Genomic DNA, 19363 nt, shown 5'->3' on the forward strand with positions numbered 1-19363 from the left:
GTGGTTTCGAGCTAAAAATAATTACCCACTATCAGTCGTCTTCGTTCTAAGCTTATAAGAAAGAGCAGTTCTACACTTTAATAAAAGGACTGAATAAATGTGGGACTAAATGCCTGCCCCCTATTGATTTATTCATGGCTCTCCGATTGTTGCGACTGTTCAGGATCCGATCGCTTTCCTGCAGCTCACATTGGTCGTACTGTTTCCAGCTCAACGCGTGCATATTTTTTTCTTTTGTTATAACAGGCATCCGAAGGGTTGGTCTGCTGTGGAGGATTATCTGAGGCAGCAGCCTAAAAATATATTTATATGTGGTCCAAGTGAACGTCAAAAACATCTTTATGGCAGCTGGAGACGCTTTTCAAATCGAGAAATAGGCTCACTTAATAAAGAAATCACATTTCTAGAATAAAAAAGATGGACTTGGAGCATTGCACTCACAGTGTCTAGGCATATTTCCAGCAGTTTCTCCCGCCCTCACCTCCAAAAAAACCCGACTTGATCATTGTGCAGCAGAAGTAAGGTAACAGCAATGAAAAATAAAAACCTGCCATTATTGTAGGGCATTTTTGTGATGTGTTTCAAAAAGTACTTTCCAATTCCGCCTTTTATTGCGAATTGTGCTGCTGTTTTTTGTACTCAACAAATATTATGTTGAAGGAAATTAAGACAATTTGAGGTCACCTTCGCTAACACAATGTGTTTACTACTTCATTACCGAACCAATTGCTTTTTAGTGTCAAAAAAACACTCCACTTATCGAAAGTGGGTCGATTATGTGCAATTAATTCCAGCTCAACCATTAACTAAGTGTTGATTCCGATGGGGATTAAAAAAAACAACGACTGTTCGGGTTAACCCTCGTGTCTAAACGGAAATCATTCAGTTTTGTTTTTTGTGTGAGGTTTTTACAGATTTTTGGTCTTGCTTCTGGTTGTGTGATATTTTATTGTGTGTGTGTGTGTGTGTGTGTGTGTGTGTGTGTGTGTGTGTGTGTGTGTGTGTGTGTGTGTGTGTGTGTGTGTGTGTGTGTGTGTGTGTGTGTGTGTGTGTGTGTGTGTGTGTGTGTGTGTGTGTGTGTGCGTGTGAAGATGGAAGTCAGAGTGATGTAGCCGGGCTCAGAGGCATATAGGCGGCAGAACATGCGCAGTGGCTATTTGTGCCATATTGGAATGAGGTCGTGAACGAGAACTGCGTCAAGCCGGCGACACGAAGTCCTAGAGACACCGGAAGTATTGTGAGAATATCCCTTCACACAAAAAGAGCTGCTGTTGCTCGGACAACGGTGCAACTTCCGCTGTTATAACAAGAAACAGAATTCCTTTATTTGGGGAAATGTACATCGTTACAGCAAAGTATAAATTGAGACGAACACAATAGAACAATATAAGATACAAGACAAGCACATGATATTTAAGAATGAAAGTGTTACAATTTACATAAGATGTTAGAACATTTTATTTTGAAACGTGTAACCGGGGCTGTCGGTTTTTACTCACTTTATCTTAACGTTGCTACGAGAGAGCAGGCGGAGAGGAACGGCATCTAAAAAACCGACTTGGAAAAACTACTTAGTGGTAAGAGGGGAATTTTGCGACTAAATATTCACGTACTCTGTGTTGTTATTCACCCGTTGCTTGCGGTGTTTTCCACTGTGGAGGTGCATTCGCTTTTTTTCCCGTCTCTCAAAAAGATGAATCGGGTTCGGTCGAGTGTATGCGCCCTTATTGCTCGGCAGCTCTTATTGCTCAAGCCGTGACGTTCAGTAACTTGACTCGGACACACAGACGGTTTTACCATGTGTGCAGCGAGTCCCACACGGTGGTTATACATGTAACACCGTGAGTTTACTTATTACACTTCCATTGAGTCATTCTAAGGATCGGTATCTTCCTTGTTCTGCCCAGTGTGTGAAAGTTAGACCGTCGGCGCTGTAGTGTATCTGCAAAGCCATCGCGTTAATGGCCCATCTCTGTTTGTCAATGCAGCACAAGCAGTGCAATCTCAAGCTAGTTTAAAGATTGTGTGGATATTTTTCTTACTCATTTGTCCTTAGATTACTCCGTATAATGTCAAAGCCTTATATAATGAAGGCTTGCACGACCTTAGCCGATTTTAATGTGTGTAACTCTCACATGAACTCATGTGTTCATCACTGCTACACAGCAGCTGATGGAGGATGCTTGGAAGGTTTTCATTTATGTGTCATATTCCACGTTTTGCTAATGCAACCGATTTTTCTTGTGGGCTTAACTTCCCTATTGTGCAACTTGAGTGATCAGTTGGCAGTGCTTCTGGTTGACGTGCCGATATGCAATGGCAACTGAATGAAACCGACTTGCGAGCTGTGTGCAGGAAATGTAGATTCTTTTTATTTAAGCGAACAATTTGTAGTGAATCTCTGTTAATAAAAGTCACGAGAGCGCTCGTGGGTTACTATTATATTGCTTGGTCTGCAGAACAACCATTTGTTGTCAACGTCTATGAATTAAAGTTATATACAAAGGCATGACGAGTCATCATAGAAACCGGATAGAAACGTCCACTAGTTCGCACAATACTTTGCTCCTCCATAACTCTCAGGAGTGCAGTTGAGTATAAATGTATTTTACCCTTACGTTTTTAAGGGTAATTTTACCTCAAATAGCACATAAACTGCACCTTCAAAGTTGATTAGTCAACTCATTTGTGGTTTTGGTCTTATTTGATTCATAATTTGATAATTAATTTGTATGCTTTGTTCTTGTGTGCAAAACACCTATTGGCAGATCTCTGGTAAACATTAAGTGGGGCTTTTGCTTTAGCATATGTTGATTAATGCTACAAATGAAAGAATAGTTGAAGTGTTAGTGATCTCAGTATCTGTTTATTCAAGAATAACCCTGCGTACTTACATGTAGTGCTATTGACTTATTTTTAGCCAGATGCTTTTGGTTTCATGGTTTTATTTGTGGTCGTCAGTGTTGACTGTTAAACCAAGACTTCTCAGTAACCATTGTTTCATTAGAGCAGGTTTACAGAAGAAATAGTTTCTATAAAAACAGTTCACAGTTTTTATGTTTATTTAGGGTTTGTTGTAGTTTCTGAAAAGAGTTTCATTTTTTAATGCTTTGAGCTTCACAAACAAAATTCCAATCCTCCTGTGTATTCTGGTAAACATTTCAGATACAAAATCTGCAACCTTGAAATCAAAGATAGGGTAGCTGCATGGCTTAGTGCACTACGTAGTAAAATATATCTTGATGCTTTGGTTAAAATCAACAAAGTTTTATATTCACACCATGGTATAAAACCAATGCGATGTTTTGTTCACGCGCTTGAGTTAAAACACCAACATCAGCACTCATTTTCTGCTACATTACAGCTTTCAATGTAATGTCTTTCTGGTCACCAGCAGATGCCATTAAATAGTGTTGGGGGAAATCTTCCAGCACTTAATTTAATTTAATTTAACATTTTATTTTTCATTTATTTCGTGCAGCAGCCGTATACTGTGTGTGTATTTAGTGTTTAGAAATGCTTAATTGCATTCAAAGTGCTGATGACAATATTATTCAGGAATTGTGTGTGTGTGTGTGTGTGTGTGTGTGTGTGTGTGTGTGTGTGTGTGTGTGTGTGTGTGTGTGTGTGTGTGTGTGTGCGTGTGTGTGTGTGTGTGTGTGTGTGTGTGTGTGTGTGTGTGTGTATGCGTGTCTGCGTGTGTGTGTCTACGTGGGAGAGTGCACATTCGGCCCTTTCTCTTTCGGGTTCAGTCAGAGTGTTGCGTGCTGCAGAAAGATTGAGACAGATGCTGCTAGCTGTCGTCCACGCCGACCACTTGCTCTAAATGAAACAGGGGAAGTTGCTTTTCTTCCTGTCTACCAGTACGAGCCGAGCCGTGCTGTTCTGCAAAGTTAAGTGCTGCAGAAACCCACTGCTTAGATACTCAAACCAATTCTAATGATGGCTTCATTCTTCTGAGAAATACTTATTCTGTTTCATCTTGTTTAATTTGCATCCAAAAGTTCACAATCTTAGAAAAAACTGAGAAAGGCTCCAACAGTTTGTAGGTAGACATGTGAGAAGTACAACATTTAATCAGTTTCAAATCAAGCTATGGCAGCAACCAAGAATAATATAAAAAATATAAATATATAGTTGAATTGATCCATCCCTTAGTCAATGAGATGTCTGAAAATAGTGTCAAATGTCTAAAACTATCATAATATTTCACCAAGAGCAGGACAACATTTTTACATAGAATTCTTATCTAAAAAAAGAGGGACGATAGCTCGTATTCTCTGAGTGGCTTTCTGTGGTGGCCTGTTACCACCATGAAGTGAAATGAGTCTTTGATTATGGACAGTTTTTTATTTATTTATACTCTAAAAACAGAAAGATGATAGCTTATATAAGAGATTTCAAAGGTGATTTACTGATTATCAAAATAATTGAAGCATATTTTTTTGCCATTCAACTTATGAATTAGATGTCTAAGCATTGCATCCTTTTTTTTTTTTTTAACCAGAACTCATAAATAATCTAATATGAAGGCTCAGCATCAGGTGGTATAAACCAGCTTTTGGACAGGCCAGTATTTCTCCTCCTGTCCCTCCACTGCTCTTTTTTTTCCACTCACATGTCAGTAGTGTGACCCCGGGGACAATAAGACCTTCTGGTGTGTGTGTGTGTGTGTGTGTGTGTGTCAGAGGGAGGGTTAGAAAGACAGAGGGAGTCTGGGGCAGGGTCGCGGGTGAAAGGTGGCGCTGATCCCGGTGGAGCACGGGGGTCGCAGTGGCAGTCCGGTCGTCGGAAAGAGTGGGGGTGTTTGTCGTTTCTGATGGCGGGACAGGCTTTAATAGAGACGTCAGACATGACAAAGACGAGCCTGACAGGCGAGCTGAAAGGGTCCGCGGTGACAGAGCAGCTCTCCTCAGCACCCCATACAGCGCTCTCTACACTTCCTTCTGTCTCATTCATACCATCTCTTGTTGTGTTAACTTATTTCATCTGCTTTCCACAATGCTGCTGCTCAGTTTGATGTGTCAAAGCTTGTCCACATTCACGTCAAGCCACGGTTTGAGATCTTCACTTCTGGTCAGGAAAGAGGTTTTTTTAAAGATGAGTTGAAATGAGTTTCGCAACTAGAGGTGGATGAGATTAGAATAGTTAAATATATTCCTGCGATCACGGACCATCTGCTGTGTTAGGTGGTGGCAGCCTGTGCCATCTTAATGAATGAAATTAGTGATTTTATTCACCAATTGGTTTGCATTGGTTGGTTCCATGATCTGATGAAAGCACTTGAATATGATGTCTTAACTTAACCAGCTCTAAAATCAAGGCCTAGGAGACCTTGACTTTGGAATGGCTGAAATACTTGGAGCAGCCTTGAAGGAGGTTTTGTTAATTAAGGCTGTTGAATTTTCCCTCTGCAGGTTGCTCTGCTCCTGTTTGTGTGACAGTTGTAACTCAACTTGAATACCTGCATTAAACATGAATTGCTTATTTTGAATTTAAATATATTTGGGTCTGATTTTCGAAAGCACTACCAAACTTGAAACTGAAAGCAACATTATGAGAGGCAGTTTCAGTTCGTAGCTAATAACAGCTTTACTTCAACATAAGGGCAAACATCAATGATTATTTCCATTATCAATGAATCTGCGGATAATTTTTGCGATTAATTGTCTATAAAATGTCAGAAATGGTGAAAAATGTATTTTCTAGTTTCTCATAGTCCGAGGGGGATGTGGAGAAACCCCACATATATTCACTTCATTATTTTAAAAGGCTAAAAACAGCTTTGGATAAAATGTTGCATTACAAACTCGTTTACAAATAATTTAATTATTTATATCAAACAACATTTAATGCAGCTTAGGTTTTTTTTTAGAAATTGAAATGAAAAAAAGAGACAAATTCAGTTTCCAGTTGCATTCATTCCTGCCCATAGATGACTAATAGTATTGGTATTATGTGCACCTGTTGGCTGACTCATTGCATGCTTGTATATGTCACGTGTTCGGTTGTGTTAAATATGGTAGCTACTGTAGCTACAGAACGACTTGACCTCTGTTTCTGGCTCTTTTGTGTAACTTTTTGCTGATACAATTTGTTTTGTGAACTGCTGAGCGAGCTGTTACAACCCAGCAGTATCAACTCTCTCATTAATATTCTTGTTTTAGAAACCAGAAGGGAGGTCATTGATTATGTTATGATGTCGAGAAAGTGATTTGATTATGCATAGCACAGCGTGCTGAAGCTGACTGCAATAGCTGCTGCAGTCCTATGTTTTATCCTCTCTGTCGCCATAGTTTCACTCCAGTGCTCATTCATTTGCTCTCACTGGATAATAATCCTCCTCCTCTGTTCCTCCTCAGATCTCCTAGTCTCGGCCTTGTGGGGGCACCAGCATGAGTCAGAAGTTGCTGGAGTCTGGTAAGAACTGCTCGGTGAACAGCTGCGTGAAATGAGTAAGTAATATGTTGGAAAGCGGGTCGGAAAAGAGTAATGTGTCTGTGCGTTTTCCAGAAAGAGACTCTGCTCAGGATGCCTCTGACTTTAACTGGGATGAATACCTGGAGGAGACAGGAGCCGTGTCCGTGCCACACCACGCCTTCAAACATGTGGGTGCTGACAACTTTCACATAAAACACACATCACAGATGAGCTCGTACTAGATTCTCGTAATCAGCTACTGAACATCTGTGTAAAGTTCTCAAGATACTGCAAGTTTGTTTGATTTAACTGACTCGATGATTCAAATGTGTGGAATGTATCAGCTTGTAAAAGCATTGAGTCATAAAACAGAGATCACACAAGTCATTGTAGCATCAAAAGCAGTAACAAAGCTCCTTTAAATGCACTTGATTTCTATAGTGGCAGGTAGGTTTAACTGGAATAAAAAACAATTACAGCGCACAATACTACACTTTTTGTATTTCTTGTATATGAAGCCAAATAATGGGGTTAAACTGTGAGTGTGTGTTTCTTGTCTCAGGTGGACCAGGGCCTGCAGACTGGCCTGGCTCCGGGCATGAAGCTGGAGGTGTGTGTGCGCTCCGAGGCCGGCAGTCCTTACTGGGTGGCCAACATCATCACCACATGTGGCCAGCTGCTGCTGCTACGCTACGAGGGATACCAGGATGACCGGCGTGCTGACTTCTGGTGTGACCTAATGACGGCAGACCTCCACCCGCTGGGCTGGAGCCGCCAGCACGGGAAAACAATGAAGGCCCCCGAGGGTGAGGCATGGCAGGAGTTGTTTTTAGTTCTTACGAGTGTAGTGAAAGGAGTAATCCACCTCGGAAAGTTGCATTGTGTTCTGAGTGATCTCAAAACAAGTCAGCCATGAATCGTTAATCTGGTGCCAAATATTCACCTTTTTTTTTGTAAATGTAGTTCACTGAATGTTGATTCCAAATTAGAGGTGTCACATTTTTAGCTTTAGTGTAAATCAAGTGCTTCTAGTTACATTTTTGAGTTTTTCAAGGACAGGTGAGCTGTGGAGGTAGCACACAGTTTTTAGTACTGTGCACAAAATGCCATTTATTCGGGAACTCGTCAAAGTAATTGCCCTTTTGCTCAGTACACCTAGGAGTTATACTGAGACAGTGCGGTTGCCCTTGTGATGTTTCAGTATTGTATGGAAAAAGAGAAAGATGCTGAAGCAAATTCTGTGTTATTAGCGCTTGACACACCTAGATACGCAACATGTTAAAACAGTTGTGGAATTAAACCGTTAAGACAACACAGAGGAAAGTTGTTGACAGTACGTTGAAAAAGTGCTATTAGATTTAATCATGTTTTTTCACATCTTCCTGTATTTATTTTTAAATTATGCTAATGCTGGTGACTCAGGGTGACTAAGAGGCAGAGGAGTGCATGTGTGATCCTCAGCCCGCCTGCTTGTTTGGTTAATAAATAAACACTGTATTTATATTATCCCCCTTAGGTGTGCGTGAAAAGCACCAGGACTGGGAGGCTCTGCTGGAAAAGGCCCTCGCTGAGGAGTGCAGCGCACCCGCCAACCTGCTGGAATTGGTAAGGCGGTGTCTTTATTAGAAACCCTTGTGGGGGGTCTTTCTCTGTACCTAGAACAATCTCAGTACCAATTATATTAACCTGACAAAAACACATAGTGCAGTTAGATAAAAAATTGAGTTTAAATTCAGATTCTTTCCTTTGCTGTTCAACTGACGAGCAAGTGGATAATTAAACTGACATTAAAAAATCTGCAAGTTGAAAGTTTATTCCCTCAGGTGATGGGAATCGTCAGATGTGACTTGACACGCACACTAAAACACAACTGCCATATGTACAGCTGTTATTTTTTGCTTCCTCTTGCCCTGGCTTGTTGCCATTTTTAACTGGTTAAGAGACAGGACAAGGGCTTCACACAGAAACTTCACCCAAATTGTAAAAAGTTAAATTCTCCTGGCCTCTTTATGACTATAAAGCAGGTCTAGGTGGTATCTGTTAGGTTGTGACGTCACAAATATAAATAAATACGTAGAAAGTGCCGTTACAGTGCCCCTTATGGTCATTCCCAGGCTATTCTAGTAGAAACCCAAAACACAAGTATAAATCGGAACATGTAAATAACATGTCCCCTTTAAAATGTTGGCTAGAATGAATGCAAACTTGAACTGAATATGATGTTTTAGCTATTGTGAGGTTTTGCATGCGTAACCTGTGTGAAGTCCCTAGTCTACAAAAAAAAGGCTGTTGGCTTTTGTTTACGGCACCATGGTCGTGCTGCTGAAAGCAAATTGGCTATAAGAACGGCCTGTGAAATTCTTTGGGGCTGTTAGTAAGCTTTGAGCGACTTTGCTTCAGTTCTGCCACTTAGTCATGCAGAACACGCTCTCCCTCTGCAAATTCCTCACCTTGCCTAGGCGTGCGCTTATTTGTGTTTTTGTAAGTGTGTGTGCTATTAGCTTCTCATTTACCCCCACTACAGCCGCAGCGAGGCAGGGACCCGGTGGAGCTGCTGTGTGCCGGTTGCTACGTGGAGATCCAGGACAATGCTGACCCGGGGTTAGCCTGGGCTGCTGAGGTGGAGGAGAACGTCGGAGGAAGGCTGAAGTTGCGTCTGGTAGGAACCGAGGGCCTCCCAGACACACCCACAACCCTCTGGCTCTTTTACCTCCACCCACGCCTCCACCCACCCGGCTGGGCCAAAGAACACGGCTGCACCCTCAGGCCTCCCTCAGGTCAGTTGCACTCTCGAAGGTCACGCTTTATATTTAGGAACAAAAGGAGGAACGGGGAAAACAATGTCTACATCTAGAGGTTTACTACCAAAGCAGCCATGAGTAATAGCTTCTGTCGGAAAGGCGCGTGAAGAATCCACAGGGTACTCGTGGCCTGGATGCATCTCAACTTATAAAATATAATTCTATTATTACACCATTACGATACCTAAGGTGTCAAGTATGTAAAATCCCTTCTTTAAATCTAAAGTTTTATTACTAATTATTTTGAGTTTAGTAAAAAATGTCCAGTACTTTGACGAATGGACTCTGTTGAAATACAAGGAACTAAAATGTGACGGTACCACTAGACCTTGACATTGATTTTCCGTGCAGGATTAGACAGATCTCTGTTTATAACACTACAGTTTGTTATATGCAGGATGTATGCAGCATCAGAGGCTACATCCCTCCCTTAACACAGCTGCAAGTTAATAAAGTGCACAGTCGCATAAAAGCTGCAGTTCATAACTTTTTTTGAATGTTTTGTTATAATATGGAAAGCTATGAAACAGATCACTGCCTTTTTAGTTGTTTTTTTGTTATAGGTTTATAAAAGAATAAGGGAGATATAATGTTTTTTAAATGTGATTAAAAGTAGCGACAGAGGTTTAGTGTTTTTAATTCAGCATGTTTTTTTTAATATAAAGTGATTTCACGAGGACAACACTGTTAGACTAATTGTGGTGACTTAATGAAAGGTTTATATAAATAAGTAAGTTGAAAGTAAAGTAATATAAATATATATTATCTTAATTAAATCATTCCCTAGTAAGTCGTGGTTTGGATCCTCATGTTTTTGTTTGTTTCAGACTTGTTGGCCCTGCGGACAGAAGCAGAGTGGGACGAGGTGAGACAGAGGATCAGTGACCTGCCTCAAGATGAAGCTCTGACTGCAGAGTTCAGTAAGGTACTGCCAGCTGTTGTCTTCTGTCTCTCAAACACAGCACTGCTTGAGATCTGATAATCAAGCACTAAGCTAAGAGTTTTGACATTCTCCTCAAAATGAGTATCAAAGAGGTGAGCTTTTAAAAAAACGCCATGTGTTTGTGTTGTGTATCTCAGGATCAGCCTGCCATCGCCGCCCATTGTTTCAATGAAGGAATGAAACTGGAGGCTGTTGACCCCACTGCTCCCATTTCCATCAGGCCTGCCACCGTCACCAAGGTAACAGACTTTCCTATGAAACCTGTCTCTCTTACACTGCAATGTGTCTTTTTTCCTAGGTGTTTTCTGTCTTCATCTTCACTTTTCTAGCTACGACACTGAAACAATATCCTTTGAGCTTTGCTTTTTAATCACACAGTCTGATTTCTGAGTGTAATTCTTGATGTGACTGGGATAGTGAAACATTTGAAGCAGGCAATTAAGAACGTCTTAAAGTTTCTTTACCTTTTTCCGCTCCAGGTGTTCAATGAGCAGTACTTCCTGGTCAAGATGGATAACCTTTGTGGCATTGAGGAGGGAGCCGGTGCTGCTGGGAGGTCCTTCCTGTGTCACAGAGACAGTCCCGGGATCTTCCCTACTCAGTGGTGCCTTAAAAATGGAGTCACTCTCAGCCCCCCACCAGGTCAAATGTTGTCCCTTTTTTAGAACCACTCACTTTAATGGTTGTCAGTGATACCAGAGACCTGGTGATTAGATTGCATGTGTTCCCTGCATGATGTCCTTTCTCACTTCTTTCTTTGTTTCATCACAAACAGGATACCAGGGTCCGGACTTTGACTGGGCAGATTACCTGAAACAGTGCGAGGCTGAGGCAGCTCCTCAACACGGCTTTCCCGCTGTAAGTCAAGTTCACATTCATCAGGATTCGGTTTATAGGGTGGTCTTGCACACAAAGTCATGACGGTGAAAGGGTCGATGTAAACAGAGCTATCAACATGATCCAAGTGCATTTGGTCCTTTCCTTTGTTCTTTCTCAGAAGGAAAATTAGATATGAAATCGTAGGTTGCTTTTATTATATTGTTGTGGTATGAAGGCTGCATGAAGGAAGACTATTGAATCGCCATTAGCAAGCTGTTGGATATAAAGCCTCCTTCCTATTACTCGTGTAGTTTTATCCAAGCAGCAATTCAGGCAACAAAAGAGCTCTTTTTTGTAAACATTTTTTTTTATTTCCATCTAAATCAAATAAACTCGAAAAGAAGTATACAAAAGATTCTCTGAAGGCATTGTTCTGTAGCAGCCTTAGAAGTGTATCTGGTTCTCTCTTGTTGTGTAAACTATGTGACGTAAATGGGTTCGGTAAGTTGAGGAAAAAGAGGTTGAACATTGCTCAGATCAATGCTGTAATCCTGCAAAGCAAACAAGTGATCATATTGTATTCTATTTTGATCCTTGCAACAATTATACTATGGACAACATGGGATATCCAGAATGTTATTCTATCACGTTCAGTCTGAAAGGAGTTTTTTACGGCAGAATGTAGAAAATTCTGTTTTAACCAGTACACAGACAGCATTATGAAATGTGATGCAATGACTTGCAAACAGGTGTCTCAGTCTGACTTTTCTCCTTATTTGGACAAAAAACACACCACATTGCAGTGAAATCGCTGTTTCATGAGTTTTCTCCCACTCTGTTCACCTGCCAGGAGCAGTGTGACCACAACTTCAAAGAGGCCATGAAACTGGAGGCTATCAACCTGCTGTCCCCCGAGAACATTCACGTGGCAACTGTCACCAGGCTCAAAGGGCAGTACATCTGGCTCAGCCTGGAAGGTGAGAGGCGATAATGAATGTGAAGAATGTTTTTATTTCAGCGGAGGAATGTAGAACATTAACATTTGTAATGTATGTGCATGGGCTAATGCTTTACCCGTCACTATGTGGGTTTAATCTGAATGTTATGGCTCCTTGGTTTAGTTGCTGCCTTTCTATTTTGTATGGAGAGCACAGCAATGTGAAGGACATATATGTTATTATTTAACACCAGTTCGTACACAAGTTCACAACTTCTTTTTTTATGCACTTTGCTAGACAAGCTGAAATGCACATCTCAAATTAACATATTAATAATCTGCTGTAGCACGTCAAAACTATTAAAACACGTGGAAACCTGTTGATACAGGCTTTCAAATTAGCATATATAAATGTCAAGTAGAAGCAACTCAGTAAAAAATACTGTGACGGTTGTCCAAAAATAATAATATTTAATTGTCCCATTTGCGTTATTTATAGGCATCCTGGCAGCTAAGATAACACAGTTGACCATAAAGAATGTTGTATACTGCAGTGCATCCTAACATATTGGGTATGGAATTGTTCTGGGTGTTTTCAGGATAAAATTAGATCAAACTTTTCTTTTGATGTCAGTTTAATCTCAACAAAGGCCTACATGTGCCCCAACAGATTACCTAAGGCTTTTTTTTTAAGACTAGCCAATTTGCTTATTACGCTAAGTTGTCACTGCAGTTGTTGTTCATATAGACCAGTCAATAAAGTAGTTGTTTAAAAAAAAAAATCAAGATACGGTGCTTATAGACCAAACACATGATCCTCCCCAGGGTCACTCCTAGCATAGATAATAAGTGTGTAAGAAGTGAAGAATGTCACAGTTACTGCAGCTGAAATGGCATCCATGCTAGGGTAGGAATGCAGTCTGGGTAATCTTTGCCGCTGCTTGTTGTCACTAATTGTTTCATAACTTTGTGTGTGTGTACAGGACTTAAGCAGCCCATGCCAGAGCTGATAGTTCACGTTGACTCCATGGACCTCTTCCCCATCAGCTGGTGTGAAACGAACGGTTACCCACTCATCCACCCCATCAAACCCCCAGGTAGTAAACATCATCATCATCAAAGTGGACTGTTGATCTTCACACATTTTCCTTAATGAGACTCGAGCTCTAACACACACAACACAAAGAACTTATCACCCTGACATCTGAATTAGTAGCATAATGTCCCATTGTGACTTAGAACAAATGAGTCGGTCCTTGTTTTTCAGTTGAAAAAGACAGGAAGATTGCTGTGGTGCAGCCAGAAAAACAGTGAGTATATATATATGTATATATGTTCTGCTTTATTGGTCAAAATGGATCGAAATATCTCAACTAATTTTTTCATTTTGCAGGCGATTCCCACCTAAGTCATCATCACCTGATGCTGTCAAGCAGCAGATGGGCCACCAGTCAGAGACAGGTGAGTGTAATGTCTCTGGTGATATCCACACTGTGATGTGTCCTGTCTCGTGACTGTCTGTGTAATCTGTGGTTGTTTTATCATTTGTTTCCTGTGTTGTGTCCATGTACAGGACAGGGGAACGGGAAATACTGCTGCCCCAAGATCTACTTCAACCACCGCTGTTTCTCTGGGCCTTACCTCAACAAGGGACGCATTGCAGAGCTTCCTCAGTTCATTGGGCCTGGAAACTGTGTCCTGGTGCTCAAAGAGGTGAGAGGGGCTAGTCTAGCTATTAACTGCATGAATAACACCGAAAAAGGAATCAATCCTAAATCTTTATTTTAGCTATGCTAGTGGCAATGCCTGGCTAGAAGTGTTGGTTGCTGGCTCTGCCTTCATGTATGGTCATAACGTTTTGTACAGACATTTGTGATTCCCAGTAGATGTTTTGAAAGCTTTGAGAAACATTTTCATTTAGGATTCAGGTTTATGACCAAAAACCTGCAAATGTAATGGTATTCTGATCAGCCCCATCTGTAGCATGTGCTTATGTTAGCATGTCTTCATGCTAAACAAAGATATTGACCATGGTAAAAAGTATATCTGACATTGTCCTTGAAAACATGTTAGCATGCTAAAGTTAGCATTTAGCTCAAAGCAGTGGTGTGCTATTATCAAAGAGCTGCTAGCATGGCTGTAGCATTATCATTTTTCAAGTAGTTTTTTCAGTCGTCAAACAACATGGTTTTAAGACCACATTTCCCAGAAACCCTACTGCATTTTGACATGGTGCCACATGTGCTTTTTCCTTTGCTGCTTTTATTTAGCATCAAATTCATTTTATAATTTCTGAGATTTTAGTCAATCTTTCTTTCCTTTACTTTCTGTGGCAGTGCCCTTTCTACTACAAAACAATCCTAATGATTCATAACCAGTGACACACAACATAAAGGCTGCTAATCTACTGCCAACAGTCACACCTAGACGATAATGAAATTCTTGTATTGGTATTAATATGTAACAGTTTGATGTTTAAATGCTACACATAGCACAAAATAAACAAAACCCCTTCAACCTGCAGATAACCTATAAGTGTTGCAATTCTCTGCATGTCTTATTGTGTTCTTTTTTTCTCCAGGTACTTACTCTGCTGATAAACTCAGCATACAAGCCCAGCCGTGTGCTGAGGGAGCTGCAGCTGGACCAGGAGAGCCGCTGGCAGGGCCATGGAGAGACACTCAAAGCAAAGTGAGGGGAAGCACCATTTAATCTTCATCTGAAAGTACTGCACTCTGTAGAAAACCTGCAGGAGTAGCAGCTGGCCTATTTTAAAACACATGCTGAATTTAAAATGTGCTTGAATGCACAAGTAGGAAATAAATATCTGCACAGCGGAACTCCGCACAAGCGTCTGATGATTCTTTAAAGCGGTGATTTAGCAGACAGCATCTCTTCTTGGGCCTTCTTTTGAGAGAACTCACAGGTCGTAGCATCCTTGTCGGTTCAACACAACACATAAACACAATAAAAGTTTTAGTGAGTGGGAAGAGTCAGAATGTTTTTAACCTAATATTGTGTGGAAATGTTAAAGATTCAAAGCTCATTAACGGTGTAACCTTGATTTTTCTATCAATGTCAGGTATAAAGGAAAGAGTTACCGGGCCACTGTGGAAATAGTCCGCACTGCAGACCGTGTGGCAGACTTCTGCAGGAAAACCTGCATCAAGCTTGAGTGCTGCCCAAACCTGTTCGGACCTCGCATGGTTCTGGAGCGCTGCTCAGAAAACTGCTCTGTCCTCACCAAGACCAAATACAGTAGGTGGTTTACAGAACCTGCAGATTGTGGAGAAGTTTTTAAATCAAAGCAGACTAAGAATACAACCTCTAATTGCTTTAATTGTAATGGCTTAGAACTCTCTATGTTTGCTTGTCAGCTGTGACCTTAATAATTCAACATTATTCAACGTATTGTAATTTAATACAAAGCTCTTTTTCTTTTTCTTTTTAAGAAACCTTCAGCTCTTCTCATTTGTGTTGCTCATGAATAGAAATGATCGAGTATGTGAATGCTAGCCTGATGAATAGAGAGAACCTGCATAGCACACGGACAGAAAATATAATTGTAAAATGTCATAACTTTCTACAGGCAGTGACTGTATGTTTTACTGCAAACATTTCAGAATTGTCCTTTTTCGTCTCTAGCTGAACTATTTTGAAGGCAGGAAGTCTCGTTTTTTTCAATTTCAAATCAAATTGCTGATGTGTTAACTCTGCAGCACCATACCTAAAGACTGATGCAATGTGAAACATTTTCACACTTTCGCTTGTTATGATATCACTCGAGAAAGCACATATCCCCTCCTACATATCTATCAATGCTTCCCAGTAGAGAATACACAAGTTTGAGTCATTCATTTCAATATATATAAATGATGCATTAAAATCTAGCAGATCCAATGCAACAATTCCACAATAACCCTGTTGTCTTGTCACCAGCTTATTACTATGGGAAGAAGAAGAGTAAACGCGTTGGCCGCCCCCCCGGGGGACACTCCAACCTGGAAGGTGGAGTGAAGAGAAGAGGGAGGAGGAGGAAGAGGAGGAAGCAGCTCTTTGTCCATAAGAAGAGACGCTCCTCAGCCTCGGTGGATAACACGCCTGCTGGGTCTCCACAGGTGAGAAACACACACTTACATACATATTTTCTTGAATGCATCAATCACCATTTCCTTGGATTCTACCTCTGTGACCCAAGTAGCTGTGTATTTGACATTAAAACCTTTGTAAATTTGACCTGAATCTGCTAACTGTCCTTTGGCGTACAGGGCAGCGGCGACGAAGAAGATCTGGATGAAGATGATTCCCTGAGTGACTCTGGCTCCGAGCTGCAGGACGATCTGCAGGACGATTCTGAACAGTCGATCGAGAAGTCTCAGCCCGCCACGCCATCCGCCTCCCCACCGGCAACACCCAGACCCACACGTAGGCGCAGGAAACCCCGCTCACCCTCGTTCTCCGATGATGAGAACCGCCCTCCTTCACCAAAGGTAATGGAAAATTTGAGTAATGAGAAGTCGCATGACACTTTCAGAGACTACATAATGATAAATACTAAAGACAAAAAGGGTCTAGTATGCATATGCAAAACACTTTTAGAAGTGCAGGATCAAAAAGAATGGGATAAAAATATCTGCACACAAATCTTTTGATTAAATCTTTCGACAATGCCTGACAAAGTTCTCTGCTAGATCAAATACAGTGAATAATAAATACTGAAAGAAAATCTAAATATTATGTTTTGGTATTTATTACAAATCTGACTGTGGTATAGAGCACAGTAGAAATCTATTTGCCCCTTTTACCAAATACAACTCCATTTATCTTTTCCAAAACTGTTTTTATGTTTTCAACTTGACCTGAACTTGCTCTTACTAGAACATGTGTAAACCAATAAGACTGAAACAGCCAGTGTCTTCTTTTGTGAATAATCTCCTCCTTCTCAGCATGAGATCTCTTGAGTCTTCGTCTGACTGACTCTCTCTGTGTGTTTATAGACTTCAAAGATTGAGGCTCCTCAGAAGTTGTGTTTAGACACCAGCCCACTGGAGTGGAGCGTTACTGACGTGGTTCGCTTCATCAAGACCACAGACTGTGCTCCTCTTGCTCGGATTTTCTTGGATCAGGTAAGAAATACTCAGAGACTTAATGGCCACTTAGGATGAGATCTCCCTCCGTTCAACTGCAATAAGTGCATAACACATTTGTATTGAATACATGGTCACAGATATAAAACATCACTTTAGCCTCCCTGGAAAGTAATGCTATTTTAAGAAACTGTATCTGATGTGAATGTATGTTCTTGCAGGAGATTGATGGACAGGCGCTTTTGCTGCTCAACCTCCCAACAGTGCAGGAGTGTATGGACCTGAAGCTGGGACCGGCCATCAAGCTGTGCCACCACATTGAGAGGGTCAAGTTGGCGTTTTATCAGCAGTTTGCCACGTAGCCGCCGGAGAATTAACATGGACATGACTGCATACTGTTCTGTGTATTAGTTCTGTGATAAACACTGTTTTTTCCAATTTTGACTTTTACAACACTGGACGTCCTTTTACTATCCTGAATATACTTTGCTGTGTTGGAAAGGAATTAAGAGCTACTTAAAATGTCCAAAACAGTTTAGGTGCCCCTTAGGAAAGACAGAGCAGGAAACTGAAAAACAGAAGAGATTCAAAAAACTTTGACCTCATAAATAAGTTTATATTACAGCATAATTAGCATTATGCTGTGCAAAGGTGAACAAGGCAAACCATCATCAACGACTTACTTCCTGGCTTTGTTTGGATAAATTCCTTTTAACCTGAGTGTCTCGGATTTTACTCTTTTATTTCCTTTTTTTATGTGGATGATCAAGTGCCAGTGCTCAGCCTGTTGTGTACATTGATTTTTCCCTGACCTGCTGTCTCTACCAGGGGATACCACTGAATCACAGCTTTTACTTTAACCTGGAATATCTGTTACCTGGCTTCACTTAGGTCTAGTTCTTTTGGTGCAGATAAGGCTAGAACCAGGACATGACAGACCTCCTACGTTGAAGCGCTTATACGCAAACCTTTTCATTAAATCAAGCGCAATGCTGTTTAATGGTTTCTAGTTTAAATACTTTTGATTTGTAACAGAACATTTGACCCAATTATTAAGCAAAGACACAAAAAAACTGTTTGCACACAGATGGAATCAGGAATTTCATATGATTATTACAGTTGTTTGTTTTTCTTAAAGCCAGACGTAATAAACTAGAAACTGATTGTGGAGTTGACCTTGTGCCAATGCAAGGTGATTATAGTGTAAACACCCGACATGTATGTTCTACAAACACCATTTGCAAATGTTATCCATGTGATTTAAGAAACAATCTGCTAAACAACTGATGTAAAGTGGGCCTTCATCTCAAGATTTCAAATTGTTTTTCAAACTTATACAGTATGTAAGAGTTTACAATGTAAGGTAATGCAAGCACAAGCAACACCATGTACTGTATGGTGGTATGCAAGTATGACAGTGCATGTTTGTATATAGTGTATATATAATCAAATAACTTCTAGTGCAACAGGGTGATTAGAAAGTTAAAAAAAATATTGAGAAATTACATTTCTACATAAGCAATGTGTAATTCCCCTAAACATACAGTATATTTGCACAGAATACACCTAAACTTTCTCATATGGGGTGTTTTGTTAACTAATTCAGCTATAGTTGATTATTTGAGCCATTTCTTAATTGTTGTTTTTAACAACTAACTTAATAACTTGGCAGTTTCAAACCAAGAAGGTATTATCAAAGTGCTTTTGTGAATTTGTTGTCCTCTTTTTACCAGTTTTTGTAGTGTGACTTACTGTATTGTTGATTTTGTGAGAAAAAACCTCCATAGGTTCTTTGTTTACTAATTTGCTTGTATGTTGCGTTATATTAAAGGCATTTGAGCAGCTTTTTTTTCCTGTTCCAAGATTACTGCTATTTAAGAGAAGACTGCAATTAAAACGATGAAAAACTAAATCTTGTTTGTGTGTCATACATTTTCAAGGATGCAGTTTGAGGCTATGCAGGTCATGTGACAGTATGTGAAGTTGCTTACTCTGTACCCTCCCTGGTACATGTTTGACCTTTTCTGCTGAAATTAAAGATATGCTATTGTAACAGGAAACTGCTCTGGTGTCCCCCATAGGGATTATTGTTCAAATGCAAATTCTGTTAAAAAAGGTAAAGCTACTTTTAATTGTTTTATATACTGCTGCTTGACATCTTAACCTATAATTATTTAATCCCAGTTGATCTATTAGTTTATTGATATTTAGTTTTAGCTAATAATCTGAATCTGTAAAGTAACTCGACTAAAAGTATAATATTAGCTATGCAAGTGCTAGCATTAAGTAGCATAAAATAAAAATACTCAAGTACAAATACTCCAAAACCGTACTTAAGTACATTACTCGAGTAAAT

The 19363-nt window shown here is 40.3% G+C and overlaps 1 protein-coding gene across 2 annotated transcripts; it reads left to right on the forward strand.

The window, feature by feature from the left end:
- Nucleotides 1-1516: 1516 nt before the first annotated feature.
- sfmbt1 (Scm like with four mbt domains 1) lies at nucleotides 1517-18919 on the forward strand. 2 transcript variants are annotated; one of them, XM_063911877.1, is made up of 21 exons: nucleotides 1517-1577; nucleotides 6363-6420; nucleotides 6514-6608; nucleotides 6983-7226; nucleotides 7937-8025; nucleotides 8945-9197; nucleotides 10049-10146; nucleotides 10302-10403; nucleotides 10644-10806; nucleotides 10940-11022; nucleotides 11834-11960; nucleotides 12904-13017; nucleotides 13188-13230; nucleotides 13314-13381; nucleotides 13494-13633; nucleotides 14502-14611; nucleotides 15003-15178; nucleotides 15860-16038; nucleotides 16189-16410; nucleotides 16918-17046; nucleotides 17229-18919. In XM_063911877.1, the coding sequence occupies exons 2-21, from the start codon at nucleotides 6396-6398 to the stop codon at nucleotides 17367-17369; spliced, it is 2601 nt and encodes an 866-aa protein (XP_063767947.1). In that variant the 5' UTR covers nucleotides 1517-1577; nucleotides 6363-6395; the 3' UTR covers nucleotides 17370-18919. The 2 variants fall into 2 exon arrangements, with proteins under 2 accessions (XP_063767947.1, XP_063767948.1); XM_063911878.1 differs by lacking the exon at nucleotides 1517-1577 and adding an exon at nucleotides 2365-2590.
- Nucleotides 18920-19363: the final 444 nt, after the last annotated feature.

This window comes from Eleginops maclovinus, chromosome 20, assembly GCF_036324505.1.
Source record: "Eleginops maclovinus isolate JMC-PN-2008 ecotype Puerto Natales chromosome 20, JC_Emac_rtc_rv5, whole genome shotgun sequence".
NCBI classification, from domain to species: Eukaryota; Metazoa; Chordata; class Actinopteri; order Perciformes; family Eleginopidae; genus Eleginops; species Eleginops maclovinus.

Bases quoted from the DNA above. Each gene is read 5' to 3' on its own strand.
- sfmbt1 (XM_063911877.1), top strand. From the start codon at position 6,396: ATGAGTCAGAAGTTGCTGGAGTCTG. The intron at 11,961-12,903 runs GTGAGAGGCGAT...GTGTGTGTACAG, and splicing joins CATCTGGCTCAGCCTGGAAG to GACTTAAGCAGCCCATGCCA. The intron at 13,231-13,313 runs GTGAGTATATAT...TTCATTTTGCAG, and splicing joins GTGGTGCAGCCAGAAAAACA to GCGATTCCCACCTAAGTCAT.